This window comes from Bufo gargarizans, chromosome 6 (genome assembly GCF_014858855.1).
Source record: "Bufo gargarizans isolate SCDJY-AF-19 chromosome 6, ASM1485885v1, whole genome shotgun sequence".
NCBI classification, from domain to species: Eukaryota; Metazoa; Chordata; class Amphibia; order Anura; family Bufonidae; genus Bufo; species Bufo gargarizans.
In genome coordinates, this window is record NC_058085.1 from 277,240,670 (window position 1) to 277,264,625 (window position 23,956).

The 23,956-nt window shown below is 45.4% G+C and overlaps 1 protein-coding gene across 1 annotated transcript in view; it reads left to right on the forward strand.

Moving 5' to 3' along the window:
- VAPB (VAMP associated protein B and C) overlaps positions 1–23,956 on the forward strand; it is a 51,871-nt gene that overhangs the window by 11,982 nt on the left and 15,933 nt on the right. The window contains exons 2-5 of the mRNA XM_044299908.1: positions 18,070–18,222; positions 20,233–20,336; positions 22,066–22,146; positions 22,470–22,646. Of these exons, the coding sequence (XP_044155843.1) occupies positions 18,070–18,222; positions 20,233–20,336; positions 22,066–22,146; positions 22,470–22,646 (515 nt within the window). The remainder of the gene's footprint in view (positions 1–18,069; positions 18,223–20,232; positions 20,337–22,065; positions 22,147–22,469; positions 22,647–23,956) is intronic.

The window sequence follows — 23,956 nt, forward strand, 5'->3', positions numbered from 1 at the left end:
ATTAAAAGGCGCATGTTCACCAAGGCTACTTTCACACTAGCGTTTGTTTTTTTTTGCTGGATCCTGCACCGTCCAGCAAAAACGATTTAGTTACTGATAATACAACCATCTGCATCCGTTATGAATGGATCCGGTTGTATTATCTGTAACATAGCCAAGACAGATCTGTCATTAACTCCATTGAAAGTCAAAGGGGGACGGATCCATTTTCTATTGTGGCAGATTGTTTCAGAGAAAACTGAGCCGTCCCCATTGACTTTCATTGGGGGTTATGATGCATCCGTCTTGATCAGTTTCCCAGCATGAAAAGCAAAATACAACATGTTGCGGTTTGCTCTCCGGTCTGGGAACGCAACTAAGCGGAACGGAATGCATTTTGGTGCATTCCGTTCTGTTCAGTTTTGTCCCCATTGACAATGAACGGGGACAAAACTGAAGCGTTTTTTTCCGGTATTGAGCCCCCTATGATGGAACTCAATACCGGAAAACTTAAACGCCAGTGTGAAAGTGCCCTTAGGAGTTATATAATGCCTTAAAGGGGTTGTGGGGGTAAGGGGGGTTTCAAACTCCCTCCCCTCATGCCCAGACCTTGGAAGAGAAGCTGACTTACCTGCATCCCCCTTCTACTCTTCCGGCCTAGGCTGCTCCATTGCGCTCCCTCGCTGCAAACACGGCAGTGACTTAGGCTACTTTCACACTTGCGTTCAGAGTGGATCCGTCTGAGACGGATCCGCTCATATAATGCAGACGGTGGCTCCGTTCAGAACGGATCCGTCTGCATTATATTGTAAAAAAAATTCTAAGTGTGAAAGTAGCCTGAACGGATCCGTCCAGACTTTTACATTGAAAGTCAATAGGGGACGGATCCGTTTGAAGATTGAGCCATAGTGTGTCATCTTCAAACGGATCCGTCCCCATTGACTTACATTGTAAGTCTGGACTGATCCGCACGCCTCCATACGGCCAGGCGGACACCCGAACGCTGCAAGCAGCGTTCAGGTGTCCGCCTGCTGAGCGGAGGCTGAACGCTGCCAGACTGATGCATTCTGAGCGGATCTGCGTCCACTCAGAATGCATTAGTGCTGGACGGATGCGTTCGGGGCCGCTTGTGAGCGGAGCTCACAAGCGGACACCCGAACGCTAGTGTGAAAGTAGCCTAACTCCTGTTGTGTCATGACAAAAGGCCAAGTGACGCAAGAGGGGCAGGTCACCACCATGACCAGCAACTGGCTCAGCCATGTGAAACCAGATGCTAACAACGTGGGAGCTCAGCGGAGCAGCCTAGGGCTGTAGGGAGAAGGAGCGGGGAGCCAGCGGCGGTAAGCAGGTAACTAAGCTTCCCTTTACAGGTCTGGCCAAAAGGTAGGGTTTGCAAACCTCCCAAATGTGCACAATATATAAGAAACTTGCCCGAGATATGCCGCAGTCCTGCACGTCTGCTACCTTTGGGATCACGTGTCCAACATACGGACTGGGCTTAAAACCTGCAGTGCACGAGTGAGTCCGAATCTGTTGCAAGCGTGTTGGTGACAGAATCAGACTCGTGCAGACTTGCACTGCAGGTTGTAATCCAAGGCTCATGATCCCGGAAATGGCAGCCGCACGAGATTGTGGAGCATCTCGGATAACCCATTTTACTTTTTTCTTTATCATGGTATTCCAAAGTCCATAGCCACCTATAAAGGTTCAGCTTTCATTTTCCAAGCGTCACTGGGGAAAAAAATGCAACATGGACTCCTTGTTTTCTCTCGGGCAGCGCTGACGGGGGAGGGATAGGTTATATAAGGTTATGTGCCCTCTGGCATACGGACAGGAGAGAGGATATGCCACACTGGAGAAATGGCGCCTCTCTTCCCGTTGCTAGGCCTCTCCATTGTTACCTGCTTCTTGTAAAATTATATTTCTGGGTTTTCTTTCCCCGAGGAGGCTCATGTTTCTCTGTCCTACCTCGCTAAGGTTGGATGAGTCTAGCTAACAGATAAAGGAGTGGTGGAGGAGGGGGCAGCGGTATGAGCCATTCTAGGATAGCGTTCTTATAAATAAACTTGCGACGGTTGCCAACCCTTGTAATTGTAGCCAGGCCTCGTCCATGCTAATTACATTACTCTGTGTGTTTTATTATCCTTCTGTAGCATGTGCGAGATCAGCCCGTGGGTATTTATGAAGTGTGAAAGCCTCCGAAAGTCATATCCCTGCTCTGGAATCCACTGTATATATCTGTGTGGCTGTATCGGTAGTGATAACGTGAAATATAAAGAAATTCCCTTAATCTGTCATCTGATCTGCTCTGCACCTGTCTTCTGGAATTTTGTCCACCCTTAACTTTTACCTACCGGAAAACCCCTTTATCTCCTATCCACAGGATAGGGGATAACTATCAGATTGGGGGTCCCAGCGGTATGACCCCCACCGATCACGAGAACAGGAGATAGGTCAGCGCTCTACTCGGCTGTCTCCAGAAATCCCATAGAAATTAAAGGTGTGACCGCACGCATGGGCGACCGGCTGCCCCGTTCATTTCTGGGGAGAAACAGGGGTTACGAGGCCCCCGTTCTCATGATTAGTGGGGGTCCCAGCGTTAGGACCCTCCTCCCATCTGATAGTTATCCCCTATCCTGTGGACAGGGGATAACTTTTACCTACCTTAATACCCCTTTAAACGCCATACATGTATTTCAGTCCGCAACTTCCATGTACTTTTTGCATTTTTCTCCCTCCCATGAATTGAAATGACTATTCTGGTCCACAATGTTCTATAATTTGCAGAAGAGCCACATGGTTCCTCAACAAAATTAGGATGTGCACATGACCCCATAAAAATGAATGGGTCAGTGTTCTTTCTGCTAAAAATGCGGTTAGCACAAGGATGAAAAATACGTTTGTGTGCATGAGGCCTTGCATATCAATCTTATGTATCTGACACCTGCCTGGTCACATTGATTGAAGGAATTATAGTTATCAGATTATCCGCTGGCCGCGGAAAGGTATATCACTCGGCATAAAGGATAACCGCATCAGTAGGACTTGATCCAAGATCGCTCTGCAATGTATCAACCTGATCGTCACTAATACCGCCCTCTTACGCAATTCTTGTTTCACTATGAATAGCTCAGGCTGTATTTATTGCTACATTTACTATTAATTGATATCATGCCTTCATCTCCCTCGCAGAGATGCAGTGTCAAAGTGACACACGGGGTTTTAAACGTTTTAAAGATGACTGCATCAGTCAGGGAGGGGTGTTTTATAGCTTTGCTATACACATCGCCTGGTATATAGACTTCCGTCACGCTGGATGCACATCTTGCGTTGATCACTTTTGACCTTCTATAAGATGCCGTTTTCCTTGCAGCTGATCTAGAAGGTGTTATATCCAGTGGGAGACTGTCTCCGGGTTTATAAATAGGCTTACATTGCTGAGGTGGGCAGAAAAGGGCTTCAGAGCAGCGATCATGGCTCCGTTATGAGGGCATGGGTGACACTATCCCGTTGTCTTCTCTTGTTGATCTGGCCCCAGATTTTCAGGCCTTGTGTGCTTGCTACCTGCTTTTTGGTACACAGGCTCCTAGGTACTCTACATGGCGTATCTGTAATACAGCATCCAGTTTTATTTCCTTCTGATTTGTATGGAATTTATAGGAAATGTAGGGTTGTCAGGATTAGAAAAACATGGCTGTCGTTTCCAGAAATAGCGACACATTTATCCATGACGGCACAAAACCTGTGGACAGGTGTGTCGCTGTTTTTGGTGGTGACAGCTATGTTTCTTTCTAATTCTGTGTCAACTGTCTACGTTGCCCGTCCCTAGTTGTGTCCTTTCCCTTTTCTATGTTTAAAGGGAATGTGTCATCAGAAAATGACTTATTGTTTTAACCACGTTGAAGAACTTTTTGTTATTTTTAATTTTCCATACCTATATTTAAACATAAAACATAAATTCCTGCAGGTTTTTGCACTGCCCACTAGGCCTGATAATAGGTGCCACTTCTTGGTTTGTACAGATCATTTTACTGCAGTTATATACCATTCTAAACCTGGCTGTAATGAGGAGATATCATATCTTTGTATAGATAAGACAGGATCCACCATTCACAATAGGGGATTGTCAAATATTATCTATTCTTTTCCCTTTCATCCTCCATGACGGCATACCATGAGAGATGACCCGCCTCCAACCAGGTAGGGACAGGAAGATAAATTTAACCGTCCTCCGGCTCCTCCTCAGTGTCTTCCTGTCCCTCCAGGTGGAGACGGATTATCCTCATGGCACTTGCGGTGAGGCCGCTTTCTGTTTAAGGCAGGCAGAGGCGGATAAGAAGTAATAAAAAGGCGTTCAAATACGGGTGCTGCCTGCTTCCCTCATGTGGAAGTGCTGATAACCATGGACATTCCTGCTCCTTACCTTCCACTCTGCGCGTCGGGCGTGGAGGTCCATGTGCGGACCGGACACTCAAGGAGTCCCTCCGGTCATGTTCAAGCTCCGCATCGCAGTCTGATAATTTCGGCACTTGACGTCACCGGAACTCAGGTGCAGTCCATGTGCATTCCAAGCGGTACTTCCGGTCTGTGGAACGCATGCTAAGGGGGCGAAGCTAGTATTGACACGCAGGATCAAGGCGGATGTCGCCCTCTGATCTGAGGTCTGCAGGTAAGAGTACTTAAAGGGGTCAGAGGTAGAAACGACAAACATGTCTGAGCCTGGTACAGTCCAAATGGAGACCTCCCAGGGGCCGACTATTGTAAGTTACTGAAAGTCTCTTGGGGAGAATGCTGTATAATTTTACTTATGCTAACCCCCTTGTACCTCTGTCTTTGTCTCTTCCTGTATGCATGCAGAGTGATAAGCATGGGGCTCAGAGAGCTGCCTAGTCAAAAAACTAAGAAATGTGTTGTATGTTCAGTAAAATTACCTGATTCATATACTAAAACCTCTGCAGGAAATGCACTTCAAATGTGGCAAAAGATTTGGTTCCTTCTATTAGAGAGGAATTGAGAGACTTAATCAGGGAAGAAATGCGGGCAGCCCTGTCTGAAAATTCTCTGCCTACCCCTGGTGCATCAGTGTCAAAACATAGGGAACAAAAAATAAGTTACTCTAGTTCGTCTTCATAGTCGGATCAAGAATCTGATTGAGGGCCTTGTCTCCTCTGGTTTGTCTGGGTCTGATTCAGAATTTTAAAGGTTTTTGTTCTCCTCTGAGGATACGAAGGAATTAATTAAGGTGGTCAGGGCCGCCGTGGATCTCTCAGACAAAGTTCCAGAGGTCCGTTCAAGATCAAATGTTTAGTGGACTAGAACAAAATAAAAGGAGAGTTTTTCCAGTTCACATAAATATGCAGGAACTAATTAAAAGATAGTGGAAGGCTCCAGAGAGGAAGTTAGTTATTCCAAAAACGATGAGACGTCACCTTCTGTTTAGCGATGAAGATGAGGCGTTGTTTTCTTCTTGTCCAAAGGTAGATGTTTCCTTATCAAAATTAGTCAAAGGGGCAAAAATGCCCTTCCTTTTGAAGACATGGGGTCCCCAACAGATCCCATGGACATGAAAGCCGATTCAAGTCTAAAGAAAACCTGGGAGGCCACAGCAGCTTTATTCAAACCAAATCTAGCTGCCACATCCGTTTCTAGATCTATAAAAAAAAAAAAAATGGTTATCACAGTTGGAATCGCTTCTGAAAGAAGGGGCCATTTATGACTCCCTAAAAGATTCCTTTCCCCTCTTATTAAAAGAGGTGGACTTTCTGTCTGATTCCACTGCAGGAACAGCAGCAGGAACCTCGGGTCTAGCGGTAGTGGCCAGAAGGGCGCTTTGGTTAAAATCTTGGGCAGGTGACATCATTTTCAAGATGAGACTATGTAGTTTGCCCTTTCGTGTCAGGATTTAGAAAATATTTTAGAGAACATAGTAACATAGTTCTACCTCACAGTTGTTGTTTTTTTTGCCTTCGGGCTCTTTCACACTTGCGTTCTTAGAGTTCCGTCGTCTGGGCTCTATGCCGAAAGAATCCTGATCAGTTTTATCCTAATGCATTCTGAATGGAGAGAAATCCGTTCAGGATGCATCAGGATGTCTTCAGTTCCGGACCGGAACGTTTTTTGGCCGGAGAAAATACCGCAGCATGCTGTGCTTTTTGCTCTGGCCAAAAATCCTGAAGACTTGCCGCAAGGCCGGATCCGGAATTAATGCCCATTGAAAGGCATTGATCCGGATCCGGCCTTAAGCTAAACGTCGTTTCGGCGCATTGCCGGATCCGACATTTAGCTTTTTCTGAATGGTTACCACGGCTGCCGGGACGCTAAAGTCCTGGCAGCCATGGTAAAGTGTAGTGGGGAGCAGCATACTTACCGTCCGTGCGGCTCCCGGGGCGCTCCAGAGTGACGTCAGGGCGCCCCACGCGCATAGATCACGTGATCGCATGGCACGTCATCCATGCGCATGGGGCGCTCTGACGTCATTCTGGAGCGCCCCGGGAGCCGCACGGACTGTAAGTATACTGCTCCCCACTACTACTATGGCAAGCAGGACTTTAATAGCGTCCTGGCTGCCATAGTAACACTGAACGCATTTTGAAGACGGATCCGTCTTCAAATGTTTTCAGTTCACTTGCGTTTTTCCGGATCCGGCGTGTAATTCCGGCAAGTGGAGTACACGCCGGATCCGGACAACGCAAGTGTGAAAGAGGCCTTCCTCTGGATCAACTTGCAGGATAACAGGCCGAACTGGAAGGACAAATGTCTTTTTTCGGCCTTATGTACTATGTTAGTAGAAAAACCTGATGGGTTAAACTTAAAGAGCCTAAACAAATTCATAAAATATAACAAGTTTAAAATGGAAACCATAAAATCCACCATAAATCTATTAAAGGAAGGAGGTTTCTTGGCATCAATAGATCTAAAAGATGTGTATTACCATATTCCGGTATGCGAAAAAGCTCAAATTCCTTCCGCATAGCAGTCTTTTTTTAAGTAAGGAGATACATCATTTCCAGTTCCAAGTTCTCCCCTTTGACATCACCTCCGCTCCAAGGATGTTTACCAAAGTAATGTTAGAAGTAGTGGCTCATTTAAGGAGAAGGAACATTTTAGTAATTGTCGATCTGTTGGTTAGTAGGAAGCTCAAAAACTGTCATGGAAAACAATTTGTTCATAACATGTCAGACACTATATCAGACAGGCTGGGTAAAAAAACTGGAAAAAAAATCAAACCCCCTGTCCATCCCAGAGTTTAATATTTTTAGGGGTCCGTCTAGACTCAATCCTTCAGAAGACTTTTCTTCCAACCCAGAAAGTGATAGGGATAAGTGAAAGTCTTACAATTCCAAAGTCAGTCAGTATGCACAATCGGAGAGGCTATGAAGCTATTAGGCTCATTGACATCTTGCATCCCAGCAGTAAAATGGGTCCATTTCCACACTCAGACTTTCCAACAATGGATATTAGAGAGTTGGGACAGAAATCGGGACACATTGGAGAAGACAATTCAGATTCCCTTAAGAGTGAATCAGTCCTTTACAGTGGTGGAAAGATCCAGACCATCTGACGAGGGGAGTTTCTTGGAATCTCGAACATCTTCAAGTTACTACCATAGACGCGAGCCATCTTTCTTTCTAAGGACAATGGTCCGAGGTTCAGAGATTTCTCTCTTCAAATCAGAGAGAATTGTCCGCAGTCTGGGAAGCTATAAAGGCATTGTCCCATTACATAGAAGGTATGGACATTCAAGTAAGGACGGACAACACGACGGTAGTCGCCTACTTAAACCATCAAGGGGGTACAAGAAGTGTAGTCTAATGACAGAAAAAATATTTTCATGGTCAGAAGTTCGCTCAAGATTGCTGAGGTCAACAGAATGGAGCCTAAAAAAAGGGTGTTTTTTTAGATTACAGAATTATGGGGTACTCCCCTAGTGGATCTGTTTGCCTCAGCAGAAAACACAAAGCAAAACAAAATTCTTCTTGCTAAATCCCTTTGGGACTATAGGAGTAGACGCGCTGTCACAAAAATGGGGCTTTCAGCTGACGTACGTCTTCCCCCCCCCTCTTCAGTTGATTTCCAGGGTGCTAAAAAAAGATCCACATAGACCAGGCCCATGTAATTTTAATAGCCCCTCTGTGGCCCAAAAAGCCATGGTTCCCTCTGCTGAAGCTCTTGTCAAACCAGTGCCTGTGGGTTCTTCCCTGGAGTTAAGATCTGTTGTCACAGGGGCTTGTCCATCATACCAAAGTGGAAAGACTACATCTGGCAGCTTGGAACCTGAGAGGGTAACATTAAAGTCCAAGGGTTTATTGGATGCCATAATTGACACTATGGCAGCCAGCAGGAAGGCGGTTACTTCCAAGATTTACTCTAAAATTTGGAAAAGATTCTGTGGTTGGTGTAGTCAGACGGGGAACTGTTCTCAGAGATTTCCATCCAGGCAATTTGGGGATTTTTGCAAACAGAATTTGAAAAAAGGGTTGCGTCCAAATACCCTAAGGGTACATGTATCAGCATTGAGTTCAGTGTTTGATAAAAACATTTTGGGGCCATCTTTGTCTGGTTTTAGAAAAGGGGCAGATAGATCAAGATCCTTCTTAAGACCTACTGTTCCTCCCTGGGATCTTAATTTAAGTTCTGTCAGGTCTGACGAATTTCCCCTTTGAACCCCTTTCGGAGGTCGCACTAAAATATGTTTCCCTACAAACCCTATTTTTAGTAGCAATTACCTCAGCACGTAGAGTAAGTGAGATCCAGGCTCTAAAAATAGTGGAACCATTTTTCATGGTCTTTCCAGACAGGATTGTTTTTTAGATCGGACAATTCTTTCCTTCCAAAAGGTGTATCTAATTTTCACAGACAGGAGGAGATTATTATTCTCTTTCTGTTCAAATCCAAAATTAGATGGAGAGGAGAAATTTCACAAATTGGATGTATATAGAGCTATCTTATACTACTTTAGAGACCACGAAGTCCTTTAGGAAAACTGATTACTCGTTTTGTACAGTTCAGTGGGGCACATAAAGGACATAAAGTCACAAATAATTCTTTGTCCAGATGGATAAAAATGGCCGTATTGGAATCCTATAAGTCTTTAGTGGTATCTTCACCAAAGTCTCTCACAGCTCACTCTACAAGATCTGTCGCAACATCCTGGGCTGAAAGAGCAAGTGCTTCGTTAGAACAGATCTGTAGAGCAGCAACATGGTCAAGCCCTCACACGTTTACTAAACACTACGGGGTAGATACTAGGGCTAATCGAGAGCTTTAATTTGGTAGAAAGGTATTGCAGGCCATAGACCCTCCCTAAAAAAAATAATAATCTGTTTTATCTCATGGTATGCCATCATGGAGGAATGAAAGGGAAAAACCATATTACTTATAAGGGTACTTTCACACTAGCGGTTTTCTTTTCCGGCATATAGTTCCGTCACAGGGGCTCTATACTGGAAAATAACTGATCAGGCATATCCCCATGCATTCTGAATGGAAAGTAATCCGTTCAGGATGTCTTCAGTTCAGTCATTTTGACTGATCAGGCAAAAGAGAAAACCGCATGCTACGGTTTTATCTCCTTGAAAAAAACTGAAGACTTGACGGAATGCGCAGACCGAAAAAAATAAAAAGGTGAAAAAAGTGCCGGATCCGTTTTGCCGGATGACACCGGAAAGACGGATCCGGCATTTCAATGCATTTTTTTTTTTTTGACTGATCAAGCATTTTTAAGACTGACCCTGATCAGTCTTACTAATGCCATCAGTTGGCATACGTTTTGCTGGCGACTGAACTGCTTGCTTGCCGGATCTCTCTGCCGCAAGTGTGAAAGCAGCCTTACCGGTAATTTCCTTTTCAGGAATACACTAAACAAAAATATAAATGCAACACTTTCGATTTTGCTCCCATTTTGCATGAGCTGAACTCAAAGATCTGAAACATTTTCTACATACACAAAAGACCCATTACTCTCAAATATGGTTCACAAATCTGTCTAAATCTGTGTTAGTGAGCACTTCTCCTTTGCCAAGATAATCCATCCCACCTCACAGGTGTGGCATATCAAGGTGCTGATTAGACAGCATGAATATTGCACAGGTGTGCCTTAGACTGCCCACAATACTGGCATTCCGGTATTTTTCATGCCGTATCTGGATTCCGGCAACTGATCCAGAATTTTGGACGGAGAGAATACTGCAGCATGCTGAGGTATTTCCTCTGTCCAAAACGCCGTTCAGTGACTGAACTGATGCATCCTGAACAGAGTTCTCTCCATTCAGAATGCATTAGGATAAAACTGATCAGTTCTTTTCCAGTATTGAGCCCCTATGATGGAACTCAGTGCCGGAAAAGAAAAGCGCTAGAGTTAAAGTACCCTAAGGGCTTTTGCTCACAACCATGAGTAGCCTGGGAAACACTTCCATGTGTTGGCCAAATCTCTCCATGGCTGACCAAGGATCCCCTGACCCAAACTGACTGTATGATAGTAACTTGTACACAATGATGCACCTTCACTGCAATAGCCCTGCGATCAAATATGGACCGACTATATCATAAATTAACAGGATACATTCAGTTCGGGTCAAAGGGAGGTGCAGTCAACCCAGAAGATATGGCCAACACACAGACCTTGTTTTCCCGAGCTGATCATGGTCTTGAGCCCTAAGAGATGTTATCACCATCACAAATACTTTAGGTAGCCTAAGTCTCGCTCACGTGCTGGACTGGGTGTTATATGGCCATCTTTGGCCAAACCTATTTGTGTTACTAGACTTACAGCTAGGATCCCATGGAGGAACTTGGCTCCATACCGCCTCAGTCTCATATAAAAGAGGTTATTCCATGAAAATTATTTATCACTTATCTAGAGCTTAGGTGATAAATAACAGACTATGCAACTTTCACCCTCCACATGAAATCTACATAGGGAATGCAGAGTCCCCTTTCTGTATGGAGTCATACGCAGTCCGTTCAGAGAAGGGACTTATGGGATCTTGGCTGGTCCCAGCAGCAGTTAGACCCGTGTAACCTGTCATTTATCACCTACCCTGTGGATAATTGGTAAATAATTCAGGTAGGATAACCCTGTTCAACCCCCACGGCCTGTGGATACTGATTTGGCCGCATGGCCTCCATGTATTTCGTGCTTTCTGAAGTTGTGTCGGGCGAGCATTCAAGTATTGTTCTGACTAGAAAGCCGATGACTTGTAAGTGATCGTGTGAACTGGGAGAGATCCTGAGGAATGTGTGTCTGTGTAGATAATCAACATAGTTTAGGTTGAGAATCTAGTTTGACAGGTTTTGATTTGTTAAGGTTTTCGGAGCTGCATTCCACCTGGTGGTATTGTCTTGGTAATCTATAGCTTTTCTTAGCATTTTCTAATGCTTCTTACCTTCCAAATGTTCCTTTAAGCCTTGAATCACAGTTGTTTCTTACCTTCAGTAGGGTTCAGTGTTTCAGGATTAGAAAAACATGGCTTCCTTTTTCCCGAAACTCTGGCACTCCTGCCTATGGGTTGTGTCTAGTATTGCAGCCAAGCTCCATTCAGGTGAATGGGACTTAGCTTAAATACCACACACAACTTGTGGACAAGGGTTGTGCTCTGGACAGCCTCTTTGAGACAACAGATTACATAGGCCAAAAATGTGCCCATAAACATTCCAGTTTTTATGCTTGAGGCAAGGCACGAGAAGGTGGGTGAAACCAGCATACTGGAAAAGTCTGCAACACAGTGGAAGGAAAGACAGGCAGACATTTCTTAAAACAGAAGGATAACACCCTGTGTGTGGTCCCGAGGACACTCAAATGACTCATCAGTTACTGTTGAGACATTGCCACCTTCACTTCGAGGTTAAGGACACGTGCGCTTATTAGAAGTAGATTGGCTTTCATCCAATACACCGCACTCTTGTTATGATGTGTAGTCTTGAAAGGGATGTTCATCATGAGAAAAGCTTGGCTGCTTTCTTCCCAAAACGGTGCAATTTATGGGTTGTTTGGTATTACCCCTCAATTGATAAGAATGGGGCCAAGCTGCAATGTTCTCTTTTGGCCAGGTGATGTTTCAGCAAGAAAGCACCCATCATTTTATCATTTCAAACAACATTTTTAACCTGTGGATGACGTGTGTCATATATTTACTGAAATGTACAGCATAGGAGCTTCAGTGCTTAGTCCTCTTTCTTGGCCAGTGATGCCACTATCCTGAGGATAGGCCATCAATATCAATATCCCAGATAACCTTTTTCTTTTTCTTTTTTATTTTTTTAATAATAATTCCTAATAACAATCCGTCAATGCACAAATACAGTACAGCTACCAGCACATGTACAATACAAAGGTCATAGTATAGTATCTAAACCTGCCATCCTCCCCCAAGAACATTAGTTACCCCCATCGCTACACCAAGCGCTATATTAGTCAGGCCACTCAGAAAGAGGTCCCTAGGACCCACCGGAGTGCAACTATGTAGAATTGACTCAAAGAGGACTCAATGGCGGTAGTCTCTGTTGAGGAGAGAGAGGCTGCAATTAAGAAATTATATTTCTTACTAAAGCGGATAGCTGATGGACCTTTCTGCCTATCCACCTCCCATTTCCCCGTCTCTAGGCTTAGTCTAGCGTGCTCCACTATTTCAGATATACTCGGCGGTTCCGAAGCTTGCCAGTGTCGCAATATACATGGCTTCGTTGCTGGAAGCGGCACCTGCACTGCCTCAGGGAGTGGCCTATAATGAAAGAGAAGTAAGCTACTGGCCAATGTAAGCTGTGACTGAAAGTGGGACCTAACTAAAGCCAATAAAGCTTACCACAGATTTACTATAGCCGAACAGGACCAAATTCCATGGGTGAGATCGGAGTTGGGTAAACTGCATTTAGGGCCCTCTTATATATGTCCCTGGGCCTGATCATCTCTTGTTACGAGAGTGGAACTCCTAAATCCCTCTATGCATGAGCTTCAGTTGCATCTCTCCAGACCTCATTCGACTGCCCTAAGTACTACCCTCCAACCCTGTAGTATTTCAAGTGCTACCACCTGGGTGTTCAGTGTCTTATTCCAAGTCTTAAAAAGATCTCCTTTGGATCTCTTCAGGTCCTCCTTCTGCAATATATCGTACAGCCGAGACAGAGACCTCCTCTCCTTGGGGCTCAATAATAACTCATCTGCGTCATCAACTAGGAAGTCCCCGGAGATATCCCGCACCTTGCATTTCAGGAAACCCATTATCTGATGGTACTCTAGGAAATGAGACACTTCTAACCCTTTAAAAAGTGCGACGCTCCTGAAAAGTGTAAAATCTCTGCTGCGAGTCACACCATAGGTCAGGGCTCGACAAATCCCAGGTCGCCATGGCGACTAGGAATTTTGCCCTGGCGCCTGGGTATTCGCCTCTGCTTGAAAATAGGCCCCGCAGCCGGGCGCATACACTGGAGGGTTAGGACCGCTAGCAAAATGAAACCTTTTTTTTTTTTTTATCACTTGCGCGGCGCGCCCAGGTTCGGACTGCCACCCTGCCCGGACCCCTCAGCTTTCGGCTCCATCATGGTTTAGCCTCTCTCTCTCGCCATCTATCGGTCGCAGCGTGCGTCTTCTCCAGGGCAGTTACAGGAGCCCGGCCGATACTTATCATCAGAGCACGTGTGCCGGTCAGAGAGCCTTGGCGGGGAGAGAGGAGTTAGTGCAGGGGAGGCAGAGCTGGAGCACAGTTAGCGGCGCTGCACTCGCGGACAAGTGGAGGTAAGACAATCCGGCCGGCTCTGCTGCTGTAAATGAGGCGCTCTGCACTAAGTTTGTAATGTCTGCCTGCTACGGCCATGAACCCAGGGGGGAGCTGCACACCTGCTGCCGTCATTAGGCCGGAGCTCCTGCTAGCCACAACTGGTGGCCATTCCTGCACCGTCCTCCATCCCTGCAGTTACCATTCGGCCACTTCTTAGTTCTGTCCCTTTCTAGGAAAGCTGGGTGACAGCCTGTACACCACACAGAAAGCCTGGTGGCAGCTCCTAGGAGAGCTGTGTGGTATACAGGCTGTCTGTCACCAAGCTTTCCTGGTCTCCTGAAGAGAATATATCTCCGTATAGGAACATTTAGATACGATATCATATGATTTACCCATTCAGGAGTCTTGGAAAGCCGGGTTGCAGCTCCTATGAGAACTAAGAATGCTGAATGGCCAAATCATCTGATGACTTCTCTATATGTTCCCATACTGAGATATGTTCTCCTCAGGAAAGCTGGGTGACAGGCTGTATACCACACAGTTCTCCTAGGAGTTGCCATAAGACTCCAAAATGGCTAAATCATCTGATATATCAAACTCAATTTATATCAAACTCTACATGTAGCGTGTGGATTTGCTGTGGAATTCAGTTACACGTGGTAAAATCATATATGACCACGGTGCAGATTTGAATTGTGCACAGCAGGTTCATTTCCGTGTGGATTTTAAGAAGTGTGAGGATTTTTGGTAAAATTTTATCCATTTTGCTGGTATTGGCTGCAATACGCTGTGGATTTCATAGCTGCAGTTCTATGAGATGAATGAGTCCGGACCAAACATCCTGGGGAAGGGATCTCAGTTCAGTCAGGTGCAGCGCAGGGATTACACACACAGTGACGTCACAGCGCAGGGATTACACACACAGTGACGTCACAGCGCAGGGATTACACACACAGTGACGTCACAGCGCAGGGATCACACACACAGTGACGTCACAGCGCAGGGATTATACACACAGTGACGTCACAGCACAGGGATTATACACACAGTGACGTCACAGCACAGGGATTATACACACAGTGACGTCACAGCGCAGGGATTATACACAGTGACGTCACAGCGCAGGGATTATACACAGTGACGTCACAGCGCAGAGATTACACACACAGTGACGTCATAGCACACTGATAATAAACAATGCCCATGTTGTTTGGGTCTAGACTTCTTTATATGTTAATTTAAGAGGTGTTATTTTTGTCGCTGAAAAAAAAAAGGCTTTATAAAAGGTTAAAAAAAAAAACGGCTAGATTCCAAAGGAAATTTGTCAAGCCCTGCCATAGGTATCATATTATACTGAGTGGCTTGCCACACTTGAAGCTGTTTATTCAGGGGACCCGAAATAAATTACGGGTCTTGCCAAGGTAGGTGGTATTGAGTAACTAGGAAAGGGTTTATGGCACAGCTTTCTCACTGCCTTCCAAGTAGCTATTGTATCTCTGACCAATATGCTCCCTCTTAACTGTCTAGGTACTGCAGATAACCTCTGACAGCCAGAATACCAGTGTAAGGCCTAGTTCACACGAACGTTTTTTTTGCGGGTGTACGGGCCGTTTTTTTGTGTTCCGTATACGGTCCGTATACGGAACCATTCATTTCAATGGTTCCGCAAAAAAAACGGAATGTGTTCCGTATGCCTTCCGTTTCCGTTTTTCCGTTTTTCCGTTCCGTTGAAAGATAGAGCTTGTCCTATATTTGGCCGTAAATCACGGGTCGTGGCTCCATTCAAGTCAATGGATCCGCAAAAAAAACGGAACACATACGGAAATGCATCCGTATGTCTTCCGTTTCCGTTCCGTTTTTTCTGAACCATCTATTGAAAATGTTATGGCCAGCCCAATTTTTCCTATGTAATTACTGTAAACTGTACATGGCATACGGAAAAACGGAACGGAACAACGGAACGGAAACGGAGACACAACGGAACTCAAAAACGGAACAACGGATCCGTGAAAAACGGACCGCAAAAAACTATAAAAGCCATACGTTCGTGTGAACTAGGCCTAAGCCTTATATTAATACAATCACCTTGATTCTTCTCTTCATCATTAGTGAGGTGATAGAATGTCTTGACTTTACTTTTAACTTGGTCTTGGGTGCATCTTTGGACTCCACATATGTATATTAGTCCTTTACTGCCTTCTCGTGGGTATATGTCCCTCCTTTGCCATGAGTGATGGTTCTGCAGATTGCCCTGTTGTCCTTTTTTTTTTTTTTGTTCTAAAACTTCTCAATGACGCATTTACATGTCCTTTGATTAACCTTTTTGGTGGTTGTCCGTTTCCTTTTTTCCCCTTTCATCACTTTTCCAATCATCTTTGTCTTCTTCATTGAGCTTTGTTTTCTTATAATATGGCCAAAGAAAGATGTTTTCTAGCTTTATTTCTTCCTAGGGGCCTCTTAACTTTTTTTTCTTCCTACCATAAATTTTCTGTTAGATCTTTTTTTGTATTGCTGTATTTCCATGCCTGCATATAAGGTAAATGTAAGATGTGGTCAAGGCAAGCGTTGGGGACACATTAGCTGCCCTTGCTGAAGGAGAGGCCACAGATGGCCTGGTGCCCAAGGCCTTGTAATTGCTAGCAGCGTGAGATTTTTTTTGGTCACTGTAAGTTTATTATTTGAGCACTGAATGATTTTATTAGACAGCTGTACTTGTGCAGGGTGTGGGCACCATAGTGTAAGGTGCTTATAATTATACCCTGTATGGTATTATTTGGCTCTGTATGACTGTACAGCATATGAGGTAAGAGGCACCAACAAAAGTTGCTAAACAGAGCACCATCCAACATAAGGCCAGGCCTGGTTGTGATGTTTAGTACATCAGCAAGCGTAGAGACACGTTGGCAGAAACCTGTTAGACAAGTGTCACAAGATGAGCAGCTGATAAATGTAGACTAGAGTGGAGCATGTTCCTTCCCTTCAGCAATCCACTGAATTAAAGGGCATGTGTCACTGCTCCAACTTGTGATGTTTTAGTGACAGTCAAACAATAGTGGACATATGGAATCTAATGTAGACCCCACTCTGGCCACTCTAGTAGCCTGTGTGAACTGTGCAGTGGCCAAGATGGAAGACTAAGCAGAGACACTATTTTCTACGTGCTTTCCATGGACATCAAATGTCAGTAAAGCCTAAATGGACATGGCCACTGATGGAGGGTGATAAGACCTGTCGCTTCCTTGGGCCTCCCCTCTCTTAGCAAACCTAGTACATCGCTAGTGGAGAGTGAGAGTAGGACTAGCCATCTTATAGAATATGCAGTATTTCTCCTTCACTGACGGCATTGAAATGAATGGCAAGCACGGCCACCGCTCTATTCACTTCTATGGGGCTTACGGAAATAGCAGAGTCAACGCTCAGCAAGTTTCGGTGCTCCCATATGCATGAATGGAGGGCATCCTATCGGCGGGGGTCCTGGGTGTTGGCTCCCGGCCGATCTGATATTGATGACTTATCTTGAAGATAGATCATCAGTATTAATTCCAGGATAACCCCTTTAAGGGTGAAGAACGTCCAGACTTTCACCCATTTGTTAGATTTGCAGCCGAAGTGAAGGCTCTATTGGTATATTGTACGGTACAACATCCATCCTTTTTCATGCTGAGTGATGAGGTTACTACCTCCAGCCTGGCGTGATTAGATACCATGATCTACCTCTGGCTAACAATGATTTTTAAGGCTACTTTCACACTAGCGTTCGAGCGGATCCGTTCTGAACGGATCCGCTCATATTAATGCAGACGGTGGCTCCGTTCAGAACGGATCCGTCTGCATTATAACTTAGAAAAATTTTCTAAGTGTGAAAGTAGCCTGAGCGGATCCGTTCAGACTTTACATTGAAAGTCAATGGGGGACGGATCCGCTTGAAGATTGAGCCATATGGTGTCATCTTCAAGCGGATCTGCCCCCATTGACTTCCATTATAAGTCGGAACGGATCCGCTCGCCTCCGCACGGCCAGACGGACACCCGAACGCTGCTTGCAGCGTTCAGGTGTCCGCTCACTGAGCGCTGGCAGGCGGATGCATTCTCAGTGGATCCGCCTCCACTGAGAGTGCATTAGGGCCAGACGGCTGCGTTCAGGGCCGCTTGTGAGCCCCTTCAAACGGAGCTCACGAGCGGACACCTGAACGCAGGTGTGAAAGGAGCCTAAGCATGCTTGCGATTGCCCGATGAACAAGCGTCACTGCTAGATAATGGCTAATGGGGGTTGCTAAGAAAGTAGGAGTAATACAGTTTTTGTAGTGCAGTTTGTGACTTTGTGTCCTGGTAATAAGGCTGACGGGCGTTTTACAATCGTCCACTTCTTTTCATTTCAGGTCCTTTCACAGATGTCGTTACAACAAACTTGAAACTCGCGAACCCCACAGAGAAAAACGTTTGTTTCAAAGTAAAGACCACGGCGCCGCGCCGGTACTGTGTGCGACCTAACAGCGGGGTCATCGATGCCGGCTCCTCCATCAATGTATCTGGTGAGTCCCTTGTAATTAAGACTTTGCCCCAGACAAAGGGATCTGACCTCATTAGCCGTTCATAAATATTCATAAGTTGTTCTTTCTCTGCCTGGCCTCTAATCTGACAGCTGATTGGCTCATCATGGGCAGCAGTAAGTATGATTAGTTGAAGGCTCCTCTGAATAGACTGACCACCCTATAGACCTAATAAAAAATTTCTGGCAAGGGGGAGCGGAGATGTGCCTTGGCCAAATACTTGCAAGACAATGGGGGTCATTTATTATTGATATGCCCTGTGCTGCCAGAGGATGTGCCTAATTTATGATGAGGGCCACGCCTGGTCATAAGTTGGGTGCAACCTCCACTAGTCCGTGCACCTAGATTGAAATCTACTACAGCCCCTGACTGGAGTAGATTTCAATAGTCATTTATGCCTGGAGGCAGGCCAATGGCCGTGCTCCGCTATGCCCTATCTCGCCACTCCCTAGTATCAAGTACACCTAAATCTAGATGCATGGACGTTGAAAAATTATCAAAACAGGCTAGTGGGACTTTTTTACACCCATTTCTGGTGTAGTGCTCTTTGATAAATAACTCCCAATATATTTTATTATATTAAGGTGACATGGTTCTCAATCTGGGACCCTCATCCTTATGATCAACAATTCAAAATAGTGTCCATTGGATTCTGTGGAGAAGTGGCCATGCCACAGGTTATCCTGTGTGATAAAAATTTTTTTTTTTTGTATAAGATGCCCCATGGGTTAATAAACAAAGTTACCTCACCAGTGTTCCCACGCTGACAGGATCACTGAAGGTCTCTGCCGCTTGGTTTTGGCTTGACGCACAGGAAGTGGCTGGAGATGCCAGTCACCAGTTCTGCTTCTTCTATATAAATGTCATCCCACTGGGCAACCTCTTTAAAAACTGTGTCACTGAAATAGAAAAAGGGGCATATCCTCTATAGGGAGACATTTTAAATACTATATAGTGTGTATCAACGTGAAAATAGTTAAATGGGTTATCCAGTAATAAATACATCAGTATCAAATCAGTGGGGGCACCTGTCACCCGGACCATGCTGATCAGCTGATAGAAGAGTCCGGCGCTCCGTGACATCACTGCACCTCAGTCACAAGGCCTAGTTGCAGATCGGCCCCATTCAAGTCAATAGGGCTGAGCTATAATACAAAGCACAACTACTATACGATGTACAGCGCTGTGCTTGGTAAGCGCCCGGGAGGTTGCTGCGCTCGCCAGAGCTGCGGTGAGCACGGCAGCTTCCCGACACAGCTGATTGGGGGGTTGCTTGGACTCAGACCCCTGCCAATGTGATATCGAGGATAGGTCATCAATATTATTTCATGAATAACCCCTTTAAGTGTTGCCAAGGTTGTTATCTACTTAGAGTCCTTTGTTGGAGTTCTTTCCACTGCAGTAGCTGATTGTGGCCTGCCATGGTCGTGATGTCATCATTGGCAGGGAGAATTGCTATGAAGACTATATGCTAAAGTTTTTTTTTTTTTTAAATGTCATCATGGGACTTAAACCAGTTTGGCCCAAAATCCAGCGTTCCTGTGTAATGACTGGCTGTGTCCTCATCTGTACTCATGTAGTTATGGGCGTGCGCTTTTAATTTAATTTATAGGTAATCAATAACATACTTTTCCCCAAAATTACTCCACTCCGATATCCCACTTAGTTTCCATTAATGAAATAATCAGAGTCATCAGGAATATGTCATTGAGGAACCGGAAGAACAAACAGAAAATGGGATGTTCTGGAGAAACATCGTCCATATGGTGGCCAAAAGTCAGAAACCATTTGGTAGTTTTTGTGAGGATTTTCATAATCGCTGCAAAAAAATAAAAATAAAATCCTGAATCTCCCTCATTTCTATGCAGTGATGACAAAGGATAAGAAAAATCACTGCCCTCTTGTGGAATGCTAAGAGTATTACAATGTACATACTGATTTACAGTTTTGCTTAATGTGCATGGTTAACCCTTTTTCTTCCCTTTATTTTAGTTATGCTCCAACCCTTCGACTATGATCCTAATGAGAAAAGCAAACATAAGTTCATGGTCCAGTCCATGTATGCACCGCCAGACACCACCGACATGGAAGCCGTTGTAAGTGTGTCTGACGTTTTCACTGTAGCATCATCCTGCAGTCTGATGTTAAGAAGCTTTTACACTGGACTGTTATCAGAAACAAATGTTCATACAAACACTTGATAACAGGCCCATGTAACGTTGCCTCCAAGCACCCGCTGAGCAAGCAAACATTTGTTCTAGGGATTTAATAGTTTATGCAGTGCATTAAATCAGCGTTTGTGGGCAGCAGAAACTGTGAATCTGTATAAGACAGGTGATGGCAGTAGAGATCGCTCTTCCCCCATACAGTGGAGGTTATTGCAGCTCTTACCTCCACTGGCAAGCAGACTATTATCTGGAAGGAATGGTTCCTTCTTGATAATTGCCTGCTCACTGGTGCATGTAAATGCATCTTTAGGGTCTTTATAGCAGATCTCCATCTTATTAAAGACCTATCCTCACCCCTGCCGATCAGCTGTTTTAAGAGGAGGCGTGCGCTGTGCCAGCACTGCCTCCTCTTCACTGTTTACCTTCTCACCGTTGTATCTGCAGCGGTGAGCAGGTGTAATTAGACCTAACCGTCCCATTCATTTCAATGGGACAGATCATTCCCATACACTTGTATAGGAGCGATGCGTCCCATTGAAATGAATGAGATGGCTTGGGTATAATTACACCTGCTCACCGCTGCAGAGGCGATGGCGATAAGGTAAACGGTGAAGAGGAGGCAGTGTTGGCATGGCGCGCGCCTCCTCTTCAAACAGCTGATCGGCGGGGGTGTCTGACCTCCGCCGATCTGATATTGATGACCTATCCTGAGGATAGGTCATCAATATTAAATGCCCGTAGAACCCCTTTAAGGTGGGTAATTACTATCTGATTGGTGAGGGTCTGGCATGCAGCCTCCGGCGCTGGAAATAGCATGTTGAATAGAACAGGAAGCACAGCTCCACTTAGTCTAGTGGTCGTGCTTGGTTACTGCAGCTTAGCTCCCATTTGCTTCAATAGAAACTGAGCAGCAGTAACCCGCCACGGCCTCTACACTTACAACAGGGCTGTGTTTCCTGTTCCATTCCAGAGCTAGTTTCAGCGCCAGAGGCTGCAGGCAACAGACCCTCGCCTATCAGATTGTAATGACCTATCTTGAGGATAGGTCATCAGTAGGAATGAGCGAACTTCATATTTTAAAGTTCGGGTTGGGGTATATACTGAATTGCATTATGGATTCCGTTACCACAGACCATAACGCAATTCCATCCTTTAGAGGCATTCCATTATTCATTCCGTCATAATAGAAGTCTATGGCCTGCATAACGGATCCGTCCGGTTTTCGTTATGCTGGAGCCCTCTCCTACATAGCGGAAACCGGACGGATCCATTATGCAGGATGGGACTGAGCTTCACCTGGGCCATGGGAGCCTAAGGAAAGCTGTAAGAAGGCTGCTTATGAGTGACGCAGCCTCCTCAAACAGCTGATCGGCAGGGGTCCTGGTTGTTGGACCCCCATTGATCAGATACTGATGAGCTATCCTGAGGATAGGTCATCAGTATAAAACAGTTGGAAAAATCCCTATAACAGTAATGGAAATCCGCTCACTTCCTTATGATCATTTGGTGGGCTGGTTTTTATACAGCAGCCAATTGGAACAGGCAGAGCTGCAGTTTAAAGTATAGGGGAAAGACAAATCAAAGCCTGAGCCCCTGGTGAGACATCGGGTAAAATTCCAACTAATATATATATATAAAATTTCTTGTTACTTTGCAGTGGAAAGAAGCTAAGCCGGAGGAATTGATGGACTCGAAGCTTCGGTGCCTGTTTGAGCTACCTTCTGAGAATGACAAGCCTGTAAGTATCTTCTTTTTAAAGGTCTCAGTTAATTTCAGTGTCGGAGCTAAGAAGCGTGATACATGTGCAGAGTGGCAGCTGCTTTGTGTACTAGGCCAAAATTTTTGACCATTTACCTGCCTTGAGGAGCCGTCGCCCATTGCAGCCTTTAGGAGAGATGAGCCTTAATGAGTGAAGCCACTGAAGTTTGTGGGGATTTGGGGGTGAAGATAACGCAAAATATGCTAGCTGACCGCACAGTGTGACTGCGCCCTTTATGAGAGACTGATGGGATTGCTGCAGATTTTCAGTTTAACGTCTCCTATTTTTCTGTTGCATTTCAGCATGAAGGAGAAGTGAACAAGGTCCTCTCTAGCAGTGTAACAAAGACAGAATCCACCTCCATGTTCAAATCCGTAAGTTCCAGTCTGGAAGACACCGAGCAAAAGAAGGTGTTAGAAGAAAACAAGCGGCTGCAGGCGGAAATCCAGAGACTACGGGAGGACTGCAAACAGCTTAAGGTAAAGCTGCAGAACCAGAACATGTTCACTGCGCTGCTACCATGTAGAGTGTCCTGGAGATTGCAGCAAATTTTAAACCAGTGTTTGCATGACAACACTTCCTACTTTATCATAGGGACATGTGTGGATCCAAATCCCCATCTACATCAGTGTCCAGACCTAATCTTCTACTATTCAGTCTAGTTCGGATGTAGAGGTTGATTATCTGGATCTACACAGTGGAGAAGGTTATTGCTCATTGCTAGGAAATTCGACATTTCTCGCCCATATTCATTGGGGGACACAGAAACCGTGGGTATAGCTATGTCCTCTAGGAGGCGTTGACACTAGTAAAAGCTGTTAGCTCCTCCCCTGGCAGCTCCTCCCCTGGCAGCTATACCCCCTCCAGCCTGGAGAGAGAGCTTCAGTTTTTTTCTAGTGTCATTAGGAGGCAAGACCTCCCTGCTCTGCAGGGATCTCCTGAAGATTTTTTATTTTATTTTATTTTATTTTTTTCCTTCTTTTTCAGATGGGAAAACAGTGGACGCTTCGCCTCCCTGTTCTCCCGGGGTCGAGTTGCGCCAGTACCGGTCATCCGCACTGCTGCCTCCCCCACAGAAGACAAGGTGGACCAGAGCAGCCTCGCTCCCCTGCATCCCGCCAGCCAAGGGGTCACCTAGTTCCGCCAAAGAGAAGACCCTGCCGTCATACCAGTCTCCTGCCACTACGGTGTCAGCTGCTGAGGAGGTGACCCTGCTGGAGAAGATACCTTATGGGCCCACCTAGGGAGGGTGAAGTGAAGAGGAGGAAGATAAGGCGAGTACACGGGATAGGCAAGTATGTTTTATCCCGCTTCCCCTTCCGTAGTTCCTAGGGTTAGGCACCGGAAAACAGACGCAGGATATGGGCTGACTTGCGGCTGTTAATAGGCCTCACTAGGCTCTGCCAGAGGAATGGCTTTCAAGCCAAGTATGCACAGGATCTGAGGGTGCCCTCAGTTTTTAGGTTGGCCATACTATTTTTCTAGCACAAGGACCCCCTCTCACTTTCCCTGTAAATTTTTATTCATTTTTGGATCTTCCAGACTCTGATCTTTACTCAGACTTGGAATGATCAGGTTACACTATATGTAAAACAGGGGAACTTCTCAGAAATCGCTGTGCAGCTTGAGACTAGGTTCTCAAAACACTGGTCTGTTAATCAAGGACTGCTCTTTCCTCCATTTTTGCCTTGTCCTTTCACAGATATTACGTCCTCCAGGCCGTCGGCTACGTGGCCATTTAGGGGTTAATAAAATCACAGGCGCTGCTTACTCGCGGCTCGCGATCTCC